The sequence below is a fragment of the Salmo salar genome, chromosome ssa24, assembly GCF_905237065.1.
Source record: "Salmo salar chromosome ssa24, Ssal_v3.1, whole genome shotgun sequence".
Lineage (NCBI taxonomy): Eukaryota > Metazoa > Chordata > Actinopteri > Salmoniformes > Salmonidae > Salmo > Salmo salar.
In genome coordinates, this window is record NC_059465.1 from 38,764,716 (window position 1) to 38,788,829 (window position 24,114).

Below are 24,114 nucleotides of genomic sequence, written 5' to 3' on the forward strand. Positions count from 1 at the left end.
TAACACCAGACCTCACCGGTACAGACAACACGTGATAACACCAGACCTCACAGGTACAGACAACACACGATAACACCAGACCTCACCGGTACAGACAACACACGATAACACCAGACCTCACCGGTACAGACACCGGTACAGACAACACACGATAACACCAGACCTCACCGGTACAGACAACACGCAATAACACCAGACCTCACCGGTACAGACACTGGTACAGACAACACACGATAACACCAGACCTCACCGGTACAGACAACACACGATAACACCAGACCTCACCGGTACAGACACCGGTATAGACAACACACGATAACACCAGACCTCACCGGTACAGACGGTACAGACAACACACGATAACACCAGACCTCACCGGTATAGACAACACGCTATAACACCAGACCTCACCGGTACAGACACCGGTATAGACAACACACGATAACACCAGACCTCACCGGTACAGACACCGGTACAGACAACACACGATAACACCAGACCTCACCGGTATAGACAACACGTTATAACACCAGACCTCACCGGTACAGTCCGGTACAGACAACACACGATAACACCAGACCTCACCGGTATAGACAACACGCGATAACACCAGACCTCACCGGTATAGACACCGGTACAGACAACACACGATAACACCAGACCTCACCGGTATAGACAACACACGATAACACCAGACCTCACCGGTATAGACAACACGCGATAACACCAGACCTCACCGGTCACCGTAAGACAACACACGATAACACCAGACCTCACCGGTACAGACACCGGTACAGACAACACACGATAACACCAGACCTCACCGATACAGACAACACACAATAACACCAGACCTCACCGGTACAGATACCAGGAATAGACAACACACGATAACACCAGACCTCACCGGTACAGACAACACACGATAAAACCAGACCTCACCGGTATAGACACCGGTATAGACAACACATGATAACACCAGACCTCACCGGTATAGACAACACGCGATAACACCAGACCTCACCGGTACAGACACCGGTATAGACAACACACGATAACACCAGACCTCACCGGTACAGACACTAAACACACGATAACACCAGACCTCACCGGTAAAGACAACACGCGATAACACCAGACCTCACCGGTACAGACAACACGTGATAACACCAGACCTCACCGGTACAGACAACACCACCGGTACAGACAACACACGATAACACCAGACCTCACCGGTACAGTCACCGTACAGACAACACACGATAACACCAGACCTCACCGGTATAGACAACACGTGATAACACCAGACCTCACCGGTATAGACACCGGTACAGACAACACACGATAACACCAGACCTCACCGGTACAGACACCGGTACAGACAACACACGATAACACCAGACCTCACCGGTACAGACAACACACAATAACACCAGACCTCACCGGTACAGACACCGGTACAGACAACACACAATAACACCAGACCTCACCGGTACAGACAACACGTGATAATACCAGACCTCACCGGTACAGACAACACACGATAACACCAGACATCACCGGTACAGACACCGGTATAGACAACACACGATAACACCAGACCTCACCGGTACAGACAACACGCGATAACACCAGACCTCACCGGTACAGACACCGGTATAGACAACACACGATAACACCAGACCTCACCGGTACAGACAACACACGATAACACCAGACCTCACCGGTACAGACAACACGTGATAACACCAGACCTCACCGGTATAGACAACACGTGATAACACCAGACCTCACAGGTACAGACAACACACGATAACACCAGACCTCACCGGTACAGACAACACACGATAACACCAGACCTCACCGGTACAGTCACCGGTACAGACAACACACGATAACACCAGACCTCACCGGTACAGACAACACACGATAACACCAGACCTCACCGGTACAGACAACACGTATAACACCAGACCTCACCGGTATAGACAACACGTGATAACACCAGACCTCACCGGTACAGACAACACACAATAACACCAGACCTCACCGGTACAGACAACACACGATAACACCAGACCTCACCGGTTCAGTCACCGGTACAGACAACACACGATAACACCAGACCTCACCGGTATAGACAACACGTGATAACACCAGACCTCACCGATATAGACACCGGTACAGACAACACACGATAACACCAGACCTCACCGGTACAGACACCGGTACAGACAACACACGATAACACCAGACCTCACCGGTACAGACAACATACAATAACACCAGACCTCACCGGTACAGACACCGGTATAGACAACACACGATAACACCAGACCTCACCGGTATAGACAACACGTGATAATACCAGACCTCACCGGTATAGACAACACACGATAACACCAGACCTCACCGGTACAGACAACACACAATAACACCAGACCTCACCGGTACAGACACCGGTATAGACAACACACGATAACACCAGACCTCACCGGTATAGACAACACGCGATAACACCAGACCTCACCGGTGTAGACAACACACGATAACACCAGACCTCACCGGTACAGACACCGGTACAGACAACACACGATAACACCAGACCTCACCTGTACAGACAACACACAATAACACCAGACCTCACCGGTACAGATACCAGGAATAGACAACACACGATAACACCAGACCTCACCGGTACAGACAACACACGATAAAACCAGACCTCACCGGTATAGACACCGGTATAGACAACACATGATAACACCAGACCTCACCGGTATAGACAACACGTGATAATACCAGACCTCACCGGTACAGACACCGGTATAGACAACACACGATAACACCAGACCTCACCGGTACAGACAACACACAATAACACCAGACCTCACCGGTACAGACAACACGTGATAATACCAGACCTCACCGGTACAGACAACACACGATAACACCAGACCTCACCGGTACAGACACCGGTATAGACAACACACGATAACACCAGACCTCACCGGTACAGACAACACACGATAACACCAGACCTCACCGGTACAGACAACACGTGATAACACCAGACCTCACCGGTACAGACAACACGTGATAACACCAGACCTCACAGGTACAGACAACACACGATAACACCAGACCTCACCGGTACAGACAACACGCGATAACACCAGACCTCACCGGTACAGTCACCGGTACAGACAACACACGATAACACCAGACCTCACCGGTATAGACAACACGTGATAACACCAGACCTCACCGGTATAGACACCGGTACAGACAACACACGATAACACCAGACCTCACCGGTACAGACACCAGTATAGACAACACACGATAACACCAGACCTCACCGGTACAGACAACACACAATAACACCAGACCTCACCGGTACAGACACCGGTATAGACAACACACGATAACACCAGACCTCACCGGTATAGACAACACGTGATAATACCAGACCTCACCGGTATAGACAACACACGATAACACCAGACCTCACCGGTACAGACAACACACAATAACACCAGACCTCACCGGTACAGACACCGGTATAGACAACACACGATAACACCAGACCTCACCGGTATAGACAACACACGATAACACCAGACCTCACCGGTACAGACAACACACGATAACACCAGACCTCACCGCTACAGACACCTTTATATACAACACACGATAACACCAGACCTCACCGGTACAGACACCGGTACAGACAACACACGATAACACCAGACCTCACCGGTACAGACAACACACGATAACACCAGACCTCACCGGTACAGACAACACGTGATAACACCAGACCTCACCGGTACAGACAACACACAATAACACCAGACCTCACCGGTACAGACAACACACGATAACACCAGACCTCACCGGTACAGTCACCGGTACAGACAACACACGATAACACCAGACCTCACCGGTATAGACAACACGTGATAACACCAGACCTCACCGGTACAGACACCGGTACAGACAACACACGATAACACCAGACCTCACCGGTACAGACACCGGTACAGACAACACACGATAACACCAGACCTCACCGGTACAGACAACACACAATAACACCAGACCTCACCGGTACAGACACCGGTACAGACAACACACAATAACACCAGACCTCACCGGTACAGACAACACGTGATAATACCAGACCTCACCGGTACAGACAACACACGATAACACCAGACCTCACCGGTACAGACACCGGTATAGACAACACACGATAACACCAGACCTCACCGGTACAGACAACACACGATAACACCAGACCTCACCGGTACAGACACCGGTATAGACAACACACGATAACACCAGACCTCACCGGTACAGACAACACACGATAACACCAGACCTCACCGGTACAGACAACACGTGATAACACCAGACCTCACCGGTACAGACAACACGTGATAACACCAGACCTCACCGGTACAGACAACACACGATAACACCAGCCCTCACCGGTACAGACAACACACGATAACACCAGACCTCACCGGTACAGTCACCGGTACAGACAACACACGATAACACCAGACCTCACCGGTACAGACAACACACGATAACACCAGACCTCACCGGTACAGACAACACGTGATAACACCAGACCTCACCGGTATAGACAACACGTGATAACACCAGACCTCACAGGTACAGACAACACACAATAACACCAGACCTCACCGGTACAGACAACACACGATAACACCAGACCTCACCGGTTCAGTCACCGGTACAGACAACACACGATAACACCAGACCTCACCGGTATAGACAACACGTGATAACACCAGACCTCACCGATATAGACACCGGTACAGACAACACACGATAACAGCAGACCTCACCGGTACAGACACCGGTATAGACAACACACGATAACACCAGACCTCACCGGTACAGACAACACACGATAACACCAGACCTCACCGGTACAGACAACACGTGATAACACCAGACCTCACCGGTATAGACAACACGTGATAACACCAGACCTCACAGGTACAGACAACACACGATAACACCAGACCTCACCGGTACAGACAACACACGATAACACCAGACCTCACCGGTACAGTCACCGGTACAGACAACACACGATAACACCAGACCTCACCGGTACAGACACCGGTATAGACAACACACGATAACACCAGACCTCACCGGTACAGACAACACACGATAACACCAGACCTCACCGGTACAGACAACACGTGATAACACCAGACCTCACCGGTATAGACAACACGTGATAACACCAGACCTCACAGGTACAGACAACACACAATAACACCAGACCTCACCGGTACAGACAACACACGATAACACCAGACCTCACCGGTTCAGTCACCGGTACAGACAACACACGATAACACCAGACCTCACCGGTATAGACAACACGTGATAACACCAGACCTCACCGGTATAGACACCGGTACAGACAACACACGATAACACCAGACCTCACCGGTACAGACACCGGTACAGACAACACACGATAACACCAGACCTCACCGGTACAGACAACATACAATAACACCAGACCTCACCGGTACAGACACCGGTATAGACAACACACGATAACACCAGACCTCACCGGTATAGACAACACGTGATAATACCAGACCTCACCGGTATAGACAACACACGATAACACCAGACCTCACCGGTATAGACAACACACGATAACACCAGACCTCACCGGTACAGACACCGGTATAGACAACACACGATAACACCAGACCTCACCGGTATAGACAACACACGATAACACCAGACCTCACCGGTGTAGACAACACACGATAACACCAGACCTCACCGGTACAGACACCGGTACAGACAACACACGATAACACCATACCTCACCTGTACAGACAACACACAATAACACCAGACCTCACCGGTACAGATACCAGGAATAGACAACACACGATAACACCAGACCTCACCGGTACAGTCAACACACGATAAAACCAGACCTCACCGGTATAGACACCGGTATAGACAACACATGATAACACCAGACCTCACCGGTATAGACAACACGTGACAATACCAGACCTCACCGGTACAGACACCGGTATAGACAACACACGATAACACCAGACTTCACCGGTACAGACAACACACAATAACACCAGACCTCACCGGTACAGACAACACGTGATAATACCAGACCTCACTGGTACAGACAACACACGATAACACCAGACCTCACCGGTACAGACACCGGTATAGACAACACACGATAACACCAGACCTCACCGGTACAGACAACACACGATAACACCAGACCTCACCGGTACAGACAACACGTGATAACACCAGACCTCACCGGTATAGACAACACGTGATAACACCAGACCTCACAGGTACAGACAACACACGATAACACCAGACCTCACCGGTACAGACAACACACGATAACACCAGACCTCACCGGTACAGTCACCGGTACAGACAACACACGATAACACCAGACCTCACCGGTATAGACAACACGTGATGACACCAGACCTCACCGGTATAGACACCGGTACAGACAACACACGATAACACCAGACCTCACCGGTACAGACACCGGTATAGACAACACACGATAACACCAGACCTCACCGGTACAGACAACACACAATAACACCAGACCTCACCGGTACAGACACCGGTATAGACAACACACGATAACACCAGACCTCACCGGTATAGACAACACGTGATAATACCAGACCTCACCGGTATAGACAACACACGATAACACCAGACCTCACCGGTACAGACAACACACAATAACACCAGACCTCACCGGTACAGACACCGGTATAGACAACACACGATAACACCAGACCTCACCGGTATAGACAACACACGATAACACCAGACCTCACCGGTATAGACAACACACGATAACACCAGACCTCACCGCTACAGACACCTTTATATACAACACACGATAACACCAGACCTCACCGGTACAGACACCGGTACAGACAACACACGATAACACCAGACCTCACCGGTACAGACAACACGTGATAATACCAGACCTCACCGGTACAGACACCGGTACAGACAACACACGATAACACCAGACCTCACCGGTACAGACAACACACGATAACACCAGACCTCACCGGTACAGACAACACACGATAACACCAGACCTCACCGGTACAGACAACATACAATAACACCAGACCTCACCGGTACAGACACCGGTATAGACAACACACGATAACACCAGACCTCACCGGTACAGACAACACACGATAACACCAGACCTCACCGGTACAGACACCGGTATAGACAACACACGATAACACCAGACCTCACCGGTATAGACAACACGTGATAATACCAGACCTCACCGGTATAGACAACACACGATAACACCAGACCTCACCGGTATAGACAACACACGATAACACCAGACCTCACCGGTATAGACAACACACGATAACACCAGACCTCACCGGTACAGACAACACACAATAACACCAGACCTCACCGGTACAGACACCGGTATAGACAACACACGATAACACCAGACCTCACCGGTATAGACAACACGTGATAATACCAGACCTCACCGGTATAGACAACACACGATAACACCAGACCTCACCGGTATAGACAACACACGATAACACCAGACCTCACCGGTGTAGACAACACACGATAACACCAGACCTCACCGGTACAGACAACACACAATAACACCAGACCTCACCGGTACAGACACCGGTATAGACAACACACGATAACACCAGACCTCACCGGTATAGACAACACACGATAACACCAGACCTCACCGGTGTAGACAACACACGATAACACCAGACCTCACCGGTACAGACACCGGTACAGACAACACACGATAACACCAGACCTCACCGGTACAGACAACACACAATAACACCAGACCTCACCAGTACAGATACCAGGAATAGACAACACACGATAACACCAGACCTCACCGGTACAGACAACACACGATAAAACCAGACCTCACCGGTATAGACACCGGTATAGACAACACATGATAACACCAGACCTCACCGGTATAGACAACACACGATAACACCAGACCTCACCGGTACAGACACCGGTATAGACAACACACGATAACACCAGACCTCACCGGTACAGACACCGGTATAGACAACACACGATAACACCAGACCTCACCGGTACAGACAACACACGATAACACCAGACCTCACCGGTACAGACAACACGTGATAACACCAGACCTCACCGGTACAGACAACACACAATAACACCAGACCTCACCGGTACAGACAACACACGATAACACCAGACCTCACCGGTACAGTCACCGGTACAGACAACACACGATAACACCAGACCTCACCGGTATAGACAACACGTGATAACACCAGACCTCACCGGTATAGACACCGGTACAGACAACACACGATAACACCAGACCTCACCGGTACAGACACCGGTACAGACAACACACGATAACACCAGACCTCACCGGTACAGACAACATACAATAACACCAGACCTCACCGGTACAGACACCGGTACAGACAACACACAATAACACCAGACCTCACCGGTACAGACAACACGTGATAATACCAGACCTCACCGGTACAGACAACACACGATAACACCAGACCTCACCGGTACAGACACCGGTATAGACAACACACGATAACACCAGACCTCACCGGTACAGACAACACACGATAACACCAGACCTCACCGGTACAGACACCGGTATAGACAACACACGATAACACCAGACCTCACCGGTACAGACAACACACGATAACACCAGACCTCACCGGTACAGACAACACGTGATAACACCAGACCTCACCGGTATAGACAACACGTGATAACACCAGACCTCACAGGTACAGACAACACACGATAACACCAGACCTCACCGGTACAGACAACACACGATAACACCAGACCTCACCGGTACAGTCACCGGTACAGACAACACACGATAACACCAGACCTCACCGGTACAGACAACACACGATAACACCAGACCTCACCGGTACAGACAACACGTGATAACACCAGACCTCACCGGTATAGACAACACGTGATAACACCAGACCTCACAGGTACAGACAACACACAATAACACCAGACCTCACCGGTACAGACAACACACGATAACACCAGACCTCACCGGTTCAGTCACCGGTACAGACAACACACGATAACACCAGACCTCACCGGTATAGACAACACGTGATAACACCAGACCTCACCGATATAGACACCGGTACAGACAACACACGATAACACCAGACCTCACCGGTACAGACACCGGTACAGACAACACACGATAACACCAGACCTCACCGGTACAGACAACATACAATAACACCAGACCTCACCGGTACAGACACCGGTATAGACAACACACGATAACACCAGACCTCACCGGTATAGACAACACGTGATAATACCAGACCTCACCGGTATAGACAACACACGATAACACCAGACCTCACCGGTACAGACAACACACAATAACACCAGACCTCACCGGTACAGACACCGGTATAGACAACACACGATAACACCAGACCTCACCGGTATAGACAACACACGATAACACCAGACCTCACCGGTGTAGACAACACACGATAACACCAGACCTCACCGGTACAGACACCGGTACAGACAACACACGATAACACCAGACCTCACCTGTACAGACAACACACAATAACACCAGACCTCACCGGTACAGATACCAGGAATAGACAACACACGATAACACCAGACCTCACCGGTACAGTCAACACACGATAAAACCAGACCTCACCGGTATAGACACCGGTATAGACAACACATGATAACACCAGACCTCACCGGTATAGACAACACGTGATAATACCAGACCTCACCGGTACAGACACCGGTATAGACAACACACGATAACACCAGACTTCACCGGTACAGACAACACACAATAACACCAGACCTCACCGGTACAGACAACACGTGATAATACCAGACCTCACCGGTACAGACAACACACGATAACACCAGACCTCACCGGTACAGACACCGGTATAGACAACACACGATAACACCAGACCTCACCGGTACAGACAACACACGATAACACCAGACCTCACCGGTACAGACAACACGTGATAACACCAGACCTCACCGGTATAGACAACACGTGATAACACCAGACCTCACAGGTACAGACAACACACGATAACACCAGACCTCACCGGTACAGACAACACACGATAACACCAGACCTCACCGGTACAGTCACCGGTACAGACAACACACGATAACACCAGACCTCACCGGTATAGACAACACGTGATAACACCAGACCTCACCGGTATAGACACCGGTACAGACAACACACGATAACACCAGACCTCACCGGTACAGACACCAGTATAGACAACACACGATAACACCAGACCTCACCGGTACAGACAACACACAATAACACCAGACCTCACCGGTACAGACACCGGTATAGACAACACACGATAACACCAGACCTCACCGGTATAGACAACACGTGATAATACCAGACCTCACCGGTATAGACAACACACGATAACACCAGACCTCACCGGTACAGACAACACACAATAACACCAGACCTCACCGGTACAGACACCGGTATAGACAACACACGATAACACCAGACCTCACCGGTATAGACAACACACGATAACACCAGACCTCACCGGTATAGACAACACACGATAACACCAGACCTCACCGCTACAGACACCTTTATATACAACACACGATAACACCAGACCTCACCGGTACAGACACCGGTACAGACAACACACGATAACACCAGACCTCACCGGTACAGACAACACACGATAACACCAGACCTCACCGGTACAGACAACACGTGATAACACCAGACCTCACCGGTACAGACAACACACGATAACACCAGACCTCACCGGTACAGACAACACACGATAACACCAGACCTCACCGGTACAGTCACCGGTACAGACAACACACGATAACACCAGACCTCACCGGTATAGACAACACGTGATAACACCAGACCTCACCGGTATAGACACCGGTACAGACAACACACGATAACACCAGACCTCACCGGTACAGACACCGGTACAGACAACACACGATAACACCAGACCTCACCGGTACAGACAACATACAATAACACCAGACCTCACCGGTACAGACACCGGTACAGACAACACACAATAACACCAGACCTCACCGGTACAGACAACACGTGATAATACCAGACCTCACCGGTACAGACAACACACGATAACACCAGACCTCACCGGTACAGACACCGGTATAGACAACACACGATAACACCAGACCTCACCGGTACAGACAACACACGATAACACCAGACCTCACCGGTACAGACACCGGTATAGACAACACACGATAACACCAGACCTCACCGGTACAGACAACACACGATAACACCAGACCTCACCGGTACAGACAACACGTGATAACACCAGACCTCACCGGTATAGACAACACGTGATAACACCAGACCTCACAGGTACAGACAACACACGATAACACCAGACCTCACCGGTACAGACAACACACGATAACACCAGACCTCACCGGTACAGTCACCGGTACAGACAACACACGATAACACCAGACCTCACCGGTACAGACAACACACGATAACACCAGACCTCACCGGTACAGACAACACGTGATAACACCAGACCTCACCGGTACAGACAACACGTGATAACACCAGACCTCACAGGTACAGACAACACACAATAACACCAGACCTCACCGGTACAGACAACACACGATAACACCAGACCTCACCGGTTCAGTCACCGGTACAGACAACACACGATAACACCAGACCTCACCGGTATAGACAACACGTGATAACACCAGACCTCACCGATATAGACACCGGTACAGACAACACACGATAACACCAGACCTCACCGGTACAGACACCGGTACAGACAACACACGATAACACCAGACCTCACCGGTACAGACAACATACAATAACACCAGACCTCACCGGTACAGACACCGGTATAGACAACACACGATAACACCAGACCTCACCGGTATAGACAACACGTGATAATACCAGACCTCACCGGTATAGACAACACACGATAACACCAGACCTCACCGGTACAGACAACACACAATAACACCAGACCTCACCGGTACAGACACCGGTATAGACAACACACGATAACACCAGACCTCACCGGTATAGACAACACACGATAACACCAGACCTCACCGGTGTAGACAACACACGATAACACCAGACCTCACCGGTACAGACACCGGTACAGACAACACACGATAACACCAGACCTCACCGGTACAGACAACACACAATAACACCAGACCTCACCGGTACAGATACCAGGAATAGACAACACACGATAACACCAGACCTCACCGGTACAGTCAACACACGATAAAACCAGACCTCACCGGTATAGACACCGGTATAGACAACACATGATAACACCAGACCTCACCGGTATAGACTACACGTGATAATACCAGACCTCACCGGTACAGACACCGGTATAGACAACACACGATAACACCAGACTTCACCGGTACAGACAACACACAATAACACCAGACCTCACCGGTACAGACAACACGTGATAATACCAGACCTCACTGGTACAGACAACACACGATAACACCAGACCTCACCGGTACAGACACCGGTATAGACAACACACGATAACACCAGACCTCACCGGTACAGACAACACACGATAACACCAGACCTCACCGGTACAGACAACACGTGATAACACCAGACCTCACCGGTATAGACAACATGTGATAACACCAGACCTCACAGGTACAGACAACACACGATAACACCAGACCTCACCGGTACAGACAACACACGATAACACCAGACCTCACCGGTACAGTCACCGGTACAGACAACACACGATAACACCAGACCTCACCGGTATAGACAACACGTGATAACACCAGACCTCACCGGTATAGACACCGGTACAGACAACACACGATAACACCAGACCTCACCGGTACAGACACCGGTATAGACAACACACGATAACACCAGACCTCACCGGTACAGACAACACACAATAACACCAGACCTCACCGGTACAGACACCGGTATAGACAACACACGATAACACCAGACCTCACCGGTATAGACAACACGTGATAATACCAGACCTCACCGGTATAGACAACACACGATAACACCAGACCTCACCGGTACAGACAACACACAATAACACCAGACCTCACCGGTACAGACACCGGTATAGACAACACACGATAACACCAGACCTCACCGGTATAGACAACACACGATAACACCAGACCTCACCGGTATAGACAACACACGATAACACCAGACCTCACCGCTACAGACACCTTTATATACAACACACGATAACACCAGACCTCACCGGTACAGACACCGGTACAGACAACACACGATAACACCAGACCTCACCGGTACAGACAACACGTGATAATACCAGACCTCACCGGTACAGACACCGGTATAGACAACACACGATAACACCAGACCTCACCGGTACAGACAACACACGATAACACCAGACCTCACCGGTACAGACACCGGTATAGACAACACACGATAACACCAGACCTCACCGGTATAGACAACACGTGATAACACCAGACCTCACCGGTACAGTCACCGGTACAGACAACACACGATAACACCAGACCTCACCGGTATAGACAACACGTGATAACACCAGACCTCACCGGTATAGACAACACGTGATAACACCAGACCTCACCGGTACAGTCACTGTTACAGACAACACGTGATAACACCAGACCTCACCGGTACAGACAACACACGATAACACCAGACCTCACCGGTACAGACAACACACAATAACACCAGACCTCACCGGTACAGACACCGGTATAGACAACACACGATAACACCAGACCTCACCGGTATAGACAACACGTGATAATACCAGACCTCACCGGTATAGACAACACACGATAACACCAGACCTCACCGGTACAGACAACACACAATAACACCAGACCTCACCGGTACAGACACCGGTATAGACAACACACGATAACACCAGACCTCACCGGTATAGACAACACACGATAACACCAGACCTCACCGCTACAGACACCTTTATATACAACACACGATAACACCAGACCTCACCGGTACAGACACCGGTACAGACAACACACGATAACACCAGACCTCACCGGTACAGACAACACGTGATAACACCAGACCTCACCGGTACAGACACCGGTACAGACAACACACGATAACACCAGACCTCACCGGTACAGACAACACACGATAACACCAGACCTCACCGGTACAGACAACACACGATAACACCAGACCTCACCGGTACAGACACCGGTATAGACAACACACGATAACACCAGACCTCACCGGTACAGACAACACACGATAACACCAGACCTCACCGGTACAGACACCGGTATAGACAACACACGATAACACCAGACCTCACCGGTACAGACAACACGTGATAACACCAGACCTCACCGGTACAGTCACCGGTACAGACAACACACGATAACACCAGACCTCACCGGTATAGACAACACGCGATAACACCAGACCTCACCGGTATAGACAACACGTGATAACACCAGACCTCACCGGTACAGTCACTGTTACAGACAACACGTGATAACACCAGACCTCACCGGTACAGACAACACACGATAACACCAGACCTCACCGGTACAGACAACACACAATAACACCAGACCTCACCGGTACAGACACCGGTATAGACAACACACGATAACACCAGACCTCACCGGTATAGACAACACGTGATAATACCAGACCTCACCGGTAGAGACAACACACGATAACACCAGACCTCACCGGTACAGACAACACACAATAACACCAGACCTCACCGGTACAGACACCGGTATAGACAACACACGATAACACCAGACCTCACCGGTATAGACAACACACGATAACACCAGACCTCACCGCTACAGACACCTTTATATACAACACACGATAACACCAGACCTCACCGGTACAGACACCGGTACAGACAACACACGATAACACCAGACCTCACCGGTACAGACAACACGTGATAATACCAGACCTCACCGGTACAGACACCGGTACAGACAACACACGATAACACCAGACCTCACCGGTACAGACAACACACGATAACACCAGACCTCACCGGTACAGACAACACACGATAACACCAGACCTCACCGGTACAGACACCGGTATAGACAACACACGATAACACCAGACCTCACCTGTACAGACAACACACGATAACACCAGACCTCACCGGTACAGACACCGGTATAGACAACACACGATAACACCAGACCTCACCGGTATAGACAACACGTGATAACACCAGACCTCACCGGTACAGTCACCGATACAGACAACACACGATAACACCAGACCTCACCGGTATAGACAACACGTGATAACACCAGACCTCACCGGTATAGACAACACGTGATAACACCAGACCTCACCGGTACAGTCACTGTTACAGACAACACGTTATAACACCAGACCTCACCGGTACAGACAACACACGATAACACCAGACCTCACCGGTACAGACAACACACAATAACACCAGACCTCACCGGTACAGACACCGGTATAGACAACACACGATAACACCAGACCTCACCGGTATAGACAAGCACGTGATAACACCAGACCTCACCGGTATAGACAACACGTGATAATACCAGACCTCACCAGTAGTGACCTTCATCAGCATGACAGGCAATTCTCATTAGATCAGGATTTAAAAGATGTCGGAGACCAACCATGCAGCTTTGTGTTATTAATCCCAGACTCTCCCTCACCCTCCCACTGGTCTAAAGGTGGCCTTTACGTCTAGACTGAAGCTTCTGTAGTCCACCACTGTGAACTTTCCCTGCTGGTTGCCTGCCTGGTCTCTTACGGAGAGAGAAGAAGAAGACAGAGGCTGGATTAACATTCAAATCAGAGTGTGAATGAAAAGTGGAGATCTGAGAAGGAATGCAATTTGGTCGGCAGCGCATTGTGTGTGTGTGTGTGTGTGTGTGTGTGTGTGTGTGTGTGTGTGTGTGTGTGTGTGTGTGTGTGTTTGAGGGCCCGGTGACATTTCATCAGCAGACCATCAGGATGTCAATCCGCTGGTGAAGGCTCATCTCAGGTTAATATTAATAAAGAATTCCGTTTTCGCCTTCCTCTTCCATCAAGCACTTGGCAGGCTGTTGCCTGTTAATTACATTTCAGTGGGTGTGAATTGGCGGAAAGATGAGCTGGCTGGAGGAGTACAGAGACAGAGTGATTGTGAAGGAGAGGACAGAAGGCAGGGATATTGAGGGAGGAAATGAGGGAGGACACAAGAGAGGGAGGGAGGAAACAAGGGAGGAGGTGAGAGGAGACAGGAAGGGAGGGGAGGGATGGTGAGGGAGGAGAGGAAGGGAGTGATGAGAGAAAGGGAGGGATGGGATGGTGAGGGAGGGAGGAGAGTAAGGGAGAGTCACAGAGTGATGGTGAAGGAGAGGACAGAAGGCAGGGATATTGAGAGAGGAAATGAGGGAGGAAACGAGAGCGGGAGGGAGGAAACAAGGGAGGTGAGGGGAGAGAGGAAGGGAGGGATGGGGAGGGAGGAAGGGGAGGGATGGTGAGGGAGGGAGGAGAGTAAGGGAGGGAGGAGGGGAGGGATTGTGAGGGAGGAGAGGGATGTGAGGGAGGAGAGTAAGGGAGAGAGGAGGTGAGGGCTGGTGAGGGAGGAGAGTAAGGGAGGGAGGAGGGGAGGGATGGTGAGGGTCAGAACGGTGTGCAGGGTTTCACAAACAAACTAAAGTAGTGGACGAGCTCCTACTGTGAATGGAAACAGGATTATTAGCTGTTACGTCCCAAATGGCACCCTATTCCCTATGTAGTGCACTACTTTTCACCAGGACCCATATGGAAGCAGTGCACTACATAGGGAATAGGGTGCTATTTGGTACGCTGTCAGCGTCTTTTGTCCGTATCTTGCCAAAGATGATGGATGGAACCATAGACTAACAGACTCAGACAAAGGAATTGATGTTTAATGAATGTTCAGTGCTTTATGAGATCATACCTGGTTTCTAATGCTTTCAGCGTTTCATCAAGTCTCTGTAGTGCCTCATGGTCAGAGTTTGCACCTTTGGGACTATTGCATTGGTTCCACTGAGTTAGGCAATCTCATTCAAGAGCAACTATTGTATTTCAATGAAAACAATTATGTTGAACCTGCAAGTGTGTTCCATATACTGTACCACAGGTGAAGTAGATAAAAGATGGAAGCCTTCTTATGGAGGCTCTGCTTTTTCAGGTTTAACGGTGTAGGGTGAAGTTGCCCCTAGACGCTGATCTTAGGTCCGTTTTGCATTTTCACCACTAAATCAAATCAAATCAAATGTTATTTGTCACATGCGCCGAATACAACAGGTGTAGTAGACCTTACAGTGAAATGCTTATCTACAAGCCCATAACCAACAATGCAGTTTTAAGAAAATACCTCAAAAAAAGTAAGCGATAAGAATAACAAATAGTTAAAGAGCAGCAGTAAATAACAATAGCGAGGCCATATACAGGGGTACCAGTACAGAGTCAGTGTGCTGGGGCACCGGTTCGTCGAGGTAATATGTACATGTAGGTAGAGTTATTAAAGTGACTATGCATAGATAATAACAGAGAGTAGCAGCAGCGTAGAAGAGGGGGTGGGGGCGGGTGGCAATGCAAATAGTCTGGGTAGCCATTTGATTACATGTTCACTAATGGTTAATGTTAGAATTAGGGGAGGGGAAGCTAATCCTAGATCTGTACCTAGGGGAAACTTTAACCCAGAGCGTAATCAACTGCCACATTCAGAGCAGGTGTGTCTGTTGTGGCATGCTAACGAGCTGCATATTAATTAGCAATCAGTGTTAATGTTCAGACCGAGTGTCGGGGCTCTTAATAAAAGTCCCCTGTACAGAAAATGCCTCATCCAATAAGTCTTGTAAAGTAATGTAACTGAATCATTTGACCCATTGTGTGATTAGACATTTTGAGACAATAATTCCTAAATATAAACCTATGGTACAGACTTCCTGATGCAGTCTGTTCTTGATCAACCAGGTTATTATTGTGAACATAATTTGTTATTGATTTACACGGCTAAATAACACATTTTGTTAAATGTAAATTTGGAATTTGACAAAACGTATTATCCAATCATCACTGACCTCTTACCCCCAGCTGACTTGCTGACCGCTCCCCCGGACCTGACCAACGCTGCGGCCATGTACCGCGGCCCCGTCTACGCCCTGCACGACGTGTCCGACAAGATCCCCATGACCAACTCGCCCCTCCTGGACCCCCTGCCCAACCTGAAGATCAAGGTGTACAACTCCTCTGGCCTGGTCACTCCCTCGGAAGACCTGTCTGACTTTTCCTCCAAGCTGTCCCCTAAGGTCACCCAGTCCCTGCTGGACAGTGAGAACATGAACCTGCGTAACCAGAGCCTGGCTCGGACCCGAGACCCCTCCTGCACCGCCGCAGGATCCTTCAACTCCCAGGGAGGACACCTCATTGTGCCCAACTCAGGTACTCAATCAATCAAATGTATTTTATCAAGCCCTGTTTCAAGTGTTTATTGTCACGTGCACTAGTACAGTGAAATGCCTTTTCTTGCTCTTTCCCAACAATGCAGTAGTACAATAAAACATTTATAAAAAAGTCAAATAGAACAAAGACACATGAGAAATATAAATAAGAAGAACACTAGAAAGTATGTAAGCTAAATACAGGGTCAGTTCCAGGGTCAGTAGCTATATACAGGGTCAGTACCAGGGTCAGTAGCTATATACAGGGTCAGTTCCAGGGTCAGTAGCTATATACAGGGGCAGTTCCAGGGTCAGTATAGCTATATACAGGGTCAGTTCCAGGGTCAGTATAGCTATATACAGGGGCAGTTCCAGGATCAGTAGCTATATACAGGGTCAGTACCAGGGTCAGTATAGCTATATACAGGGTCAGTTCCAGGGTCAGTAGCAATATACAGGGTCAGGTCAGTAGTTATATACCGGGTCAGTTCCATGGTCGGTGCCAATACCATATTTACAATATGCAGGGATACTGGAGTGGTATGGTTAGATATCTATAGAGGTAAAGAGTCTAGGCATCAGAATATATGATCAACTTTTTACATCAACAGTTAAGTGCTTTACAGATACCCAGCCTAAACCTCAGAGTAAGCGATGCAGAAGCCCAGTGGTACTGTCATTTCTCTGAGCCCAAAACTAATGACTGAGTCACACTTTATAACAGGTGGATGTGTAGATACCAGGCCAGCCCAGTACAGCAAAGTCCAGTACAGTTTGGCCCTAAAGTGTCAATCAGGCGTACTGTTTTCTGTTGTTCTTTAAGTACTGTAAATGAAGCTTCTATTCTAGACCTTCTAATGGATCTGGTTTAGGACTCACTATGAGTGTGTGATTATTGTGATTCTATCTTCTCCACATCAAATAGCATAAGTGTATAAAGGCCTGTGAGACTCTTGCCCGCCACCCTGCCATCATGCCACCCTGCCACCCTGCCACCATATCACCCTGCCATCATGCCACCCTGCCATGCCACCACCCTGCCACCCTGCCATCATGTCACTCTGCCATGCACCACCCTGCCATCATGCCACCATGCCACCCTGCCACACTATCACCCTGCCATCATGCCACCCTGCTATGCCACCACCCTGCCACCATGCCACCCTGCCATCATGTCACTCTGCCATGCCACCACCCTGCCACCATGCCACCCTCCCACCATGGCACCCTGCCACCATGCCACCCTGTCACCATGCCACCCTGCCATCATGCGACCCTGCCATGCCATCACCCTGTCACCCTGCCCCCTGTCACCCTGCCATCATGCCACCCTGCCATGCCACCACCCTGTCTTCATGCCACCATGCAATGCCACCACCCTGCCCCCCTGTCACCCTGCCATCATGCCACCCTGCCATGCCACCACCCTGTCATCATGCCACCCTGCCATGCCACCACCCTGCCCCCCTGTCACCCTGCCATGCCACCCTGCCATCATGCCCCCCTGTCACCCTGCCATGCCACCCTGCTATCATGCCCCCCTGTCACCCTGCTACCATGCCACCCTGCCATCATGCCACCCTGCCATCGTGCCACCCTGCCACCCTGTCATCATGCCACCCTGCCATCATGCCTCCATGCCGCCCCCCTGCCACCCTGCCACCCTGTCATCATGCCACCCTGCCATCATGCCTCCATGCCGCCCCCCTGTCAGTGCCTATTTTCTCTCATTAGGGACACCCTCTCTAACTCTTAGATACTCAGTTTAGATGCCACTCATCAGTTCATATTTCAGTATTGAATGGACAGTTTGTTGATAGTATAGAGCTTGTAGTCCTAAAACCCGGAAATAACTTACCTCTGGTTTGTTCAGGAATTAGGTCTGAGGTTAACACCGGCTTAGGAGATCTTATACGTTTTGTTCTGAGGTAATAGCAGTCAGTTAACATGACCTTTATGAATTATGAAGTCTTTATGTTTTGTTCTGAGGTAATAGCAGTCAGTTAACATGACCTTTATGAATTATGAAGTCGTTATGTTTTGTTCTGAGGTAATAGCAGCCAGTTAACATGACCTTTATGAATTATGAAGTCGTTATGTTTTGTTCTGAGGTAATATCAGCCAGTTAACATGACCTTTATGAATTATGAAGTCTTTATGTTTTGTTCTGAGGTAATAGCAGCCAGTTAACATGACCTTTATGAATTATGAAGTCTTTATGTTTTGTTCTGAGGTAATATCAGCCAGTTAACATGACCTTTATGAATTATGAAGTCTTTATGTTTTGTTCTGAGGTAATAGCAGTCAGTTAACATGACCTTTATGAATTATGAAGTCTTTATGTTTTGTTCTGAGGTAATAGCAGCCAGTTAACATGACCTTTATGAATTATGAAGTCTTTATGTTTTGTTCTGAGGTAATAGCAGTCAGTTAACATGACCTTTATGAATTATGAAGTCTTTATGTTTTGTTCTGAGGTAATAGCAGCCAGTTAACATGACCTTTATGAATTATGAAGTCGTTATGTTTTGTTCTGAGGTAATATCAGCCAGTTAACATGACCTTTATGAATTATGAAGTCTTTATGTTTTGTTCTGAGGTAATAGCAGCCAGTTAACATGACCTTTATGAATTATGAAGTCGTTATGTTTTGTTCTGAGGTAATAGCAGCCAGTTAACATGACCTTTATGAATTATGAAGTCTTTATGTTTTGTTCTGAGGTAATAGCAGTCAGTTAACATGACCTTTATGAATTATGAAGTCTTTATGTTTTGTTCTGGGGTAATAGCAGTCAGTTAACATGACCTTTATGAATTATGAAGTCGTTATGTTTTGTTCTGAGGTAATAGCAGTCAGTTAACATGACCTTTATGAATTATGAAGTCTTTATGTTTTGTTCTGAGGTAATAGCAGCCAGTTAACATGACCTTTATGAATTATGAAGTCTTTATGTTTTGTTCTGAGGTAATATCAGCCATTTAACATGACCTTTATGAATTATGAAGTCTTTATGTTTTGTTCTGAGGTAATAGCAGTCAGTTAACATGACCTTTATGAATTATGAAGTCTTTATGTTTTGTTCTGAGATAATATCAGTCAGTTAACATGACCTTTATGAATTATGAAGTCGTTATGTTTTGTTCTGAGGTAATATCAGTCAGTTAACATGACCTTTATGAATTATGAAGTCTTTATGTTTTGTTCTGAGGTAATAGCAGCCAGTTAACATGACCTTTATGAATTATGAAATTGTGTTTTTTAAATTACTTAAATTCTTCAAAATACGCAAAAAGTGACTGATGAAGATTATTTCATAGAACAAAATGTATAAGATCTCCAAAGCCTGTTTTTACCAAGGACCTTATTTTCAGTGTTTATCCCAAAACGCCATTCATTTTTCTCATTGGCTTTGTCCAACGAACCATGGCGGAGTTAGTGTCTACAAAACACGCCATTACTATTTCTCTCAGTTCGTTGACAGTGTTTCAGTACTGTATTGAACTGACAGTTCATTGACAGTGTTTCAGTACTGTATTGAACTGACAGTTCGTTGACAGTGTTTCAGTACTGTATTGAATTGACAGTTCGTTGACAGTGTTTCAGTACTGTATTGAATTGACAGTTCGTTGACAGTGTTTCAGTTCTGTATTGAACTGACAGTTGTTGAGTGTTTCAGTACTGTATTGAATTGACAGTTTGTTGACAGTGTTTCAGTTCTGTATTGAACTGACAGTTCGTTGACAGTGTTTCAGTACTGTATTGAATTGACAATTCGTTGACAGTGTTTCAGTACTGTATTGAATTGACAGTTTGTTGACAGTGTTTCAGTACTGTATTGAATTGACAGTTCGTTGACAGTGTTTCAGTACTGTATTGAATTGACAGTTCGTTGACAGTGTTTCAGTTCTGTATTGAACTGACAGTTGTTGAGTGTTTCAGTACTGTATTGAATTGCCAGCGTGTTGACAGAGTTTCAGGTTGGTGATATTGTCAGCAGGCTGCATAACTGACTTACCTCCTCTTTGGCACCTGAATGCTATTCTCTGCTCTCAGCAGCTGCTGACGGCAAGTCTGTATGGCACCACCATCCATTCTCAATGCAATGTCAAAATCTGCCACATAAATCTCTGTGTCAGGGAGGAATTCCTCCCCATCCCGAGGTGATGAATGGAAGAGCTAATTCAAAGGGAGTGACGGGTTTGCCAGCAGATGGAGAACATGGCAACCTGCTTAATGAATGACATGAAAGCCGATAGCTGGCTGGAGACATGTAAAGCTAATCAGTCGCTGTTTCGGAAGCACATTGAGAGGTAACTGTAGCTGACTGAGGTGTAACAGTTGCCATGTTGCCAGTACTGCGTCAGCTCACTGTACCGTAGTAGACTAATTCACGTAGCCTACTATATTGGATGTTATTGATAGTCTGTCCTGATCACTTTACTGTAGTAGACTTATTCACGTAGCCTACTTTTGGATGTTATTATTCTTCCTGTCACTGTACCTATAGACTATTCACGTAGCCTACTATATTATTTTTTTCTTTTTACTAATTCACGTAGCCTACTATATTGGATGTTATTGATAGTCTGTCCTGATCACTTTACCGTAGTAGACTAATTCACGTAGCCTACTATATTGGATGTTATTGATAGTCTGTCCTGATCACTTTACTGTAGTAGACTTATTCACGTAGCCTACTATATTGGATGTTATTGATAGTCTGTCCTGATCACTTTACCGTAACAGTGTTTTCTGGTTCTGGTCCTGGTTCTGGTCCTGGTTCTGGTTCTGGTTCTGGTCCTGGTTCTGGTCCTGGTTCTGGCCTGGTCCTGGTTCTGGTTTTGGTTCTGGTCCTGGTTCTGGTCCTGGTCCTGGTTCTGGTCCTGGTTCTGGTTCTGGTTCTGGTCCTGGTCCTGGTCCTGGTTCTGGCCTGGTCCTGGTTCTGGTTTTGGTTCTGGTCCTGGTTCTGGTCCTGGTCCTGGTTCTGGTCCTGGTTCTGGTTCTGGTTCTGGTCCTGGTCCTGGTCCTGGTTTTGGTTCTGGTCCTGGTCCTGGGGACCCAAAGGGGTGCACTTTTATTTTGTATTTTTTTCCTAGCACTAACGCTAAAACTGCGCCAGATCCCAGCTCATGCCTCATGCATGGGATTCCATTTGGGATTCAGACATACATGACTGTGGATCCTTGGGGAGATGAAATACAGTCCACTTATAGAAGGTTCCTAGGGGCTGCCGCCGCCTGGGCCATTAGAGTATTAGCTCCGATTAGGGCCAAGTAAATGGGATTGTGGCTTGGAGTTGATTAAACACAATGAATGTGATGATTCAATCCGGTTTGTCCCTTTAGTGTTGTGTTTGAGTTAGTTTTCGTCATGTTATAATGGCACAGGGTAAG

The 24,114-nt window shown here is 48.1% G+C and overlaps 1 protein-coding gene across 2 annotated transcripts in view; it reads left to right on the forward strand.

Annotated features, from left to right (window-relative positions):
• The window catches only part of unc5ca (unc-5 netrin receptor Ca), a 318,721-nt gene that overhangs the window by 261,242 nt on the left and 33,365 nt on the right, over window positions 1–24,114 (forward strand). For both annotated transcript variants that reach the window (XM_045707149.1, XM_045707150.1), the window contains one exon: window positions 18,374–18,721. In XM_045707149.1, coding sequence (XP_045563105.1) covers window positions 18,374–18,721 — 348 coding nt within the window. The remainder of the gene's footprint in view (window positions 1–18,373; window positions 18,722–24,114) is intronic.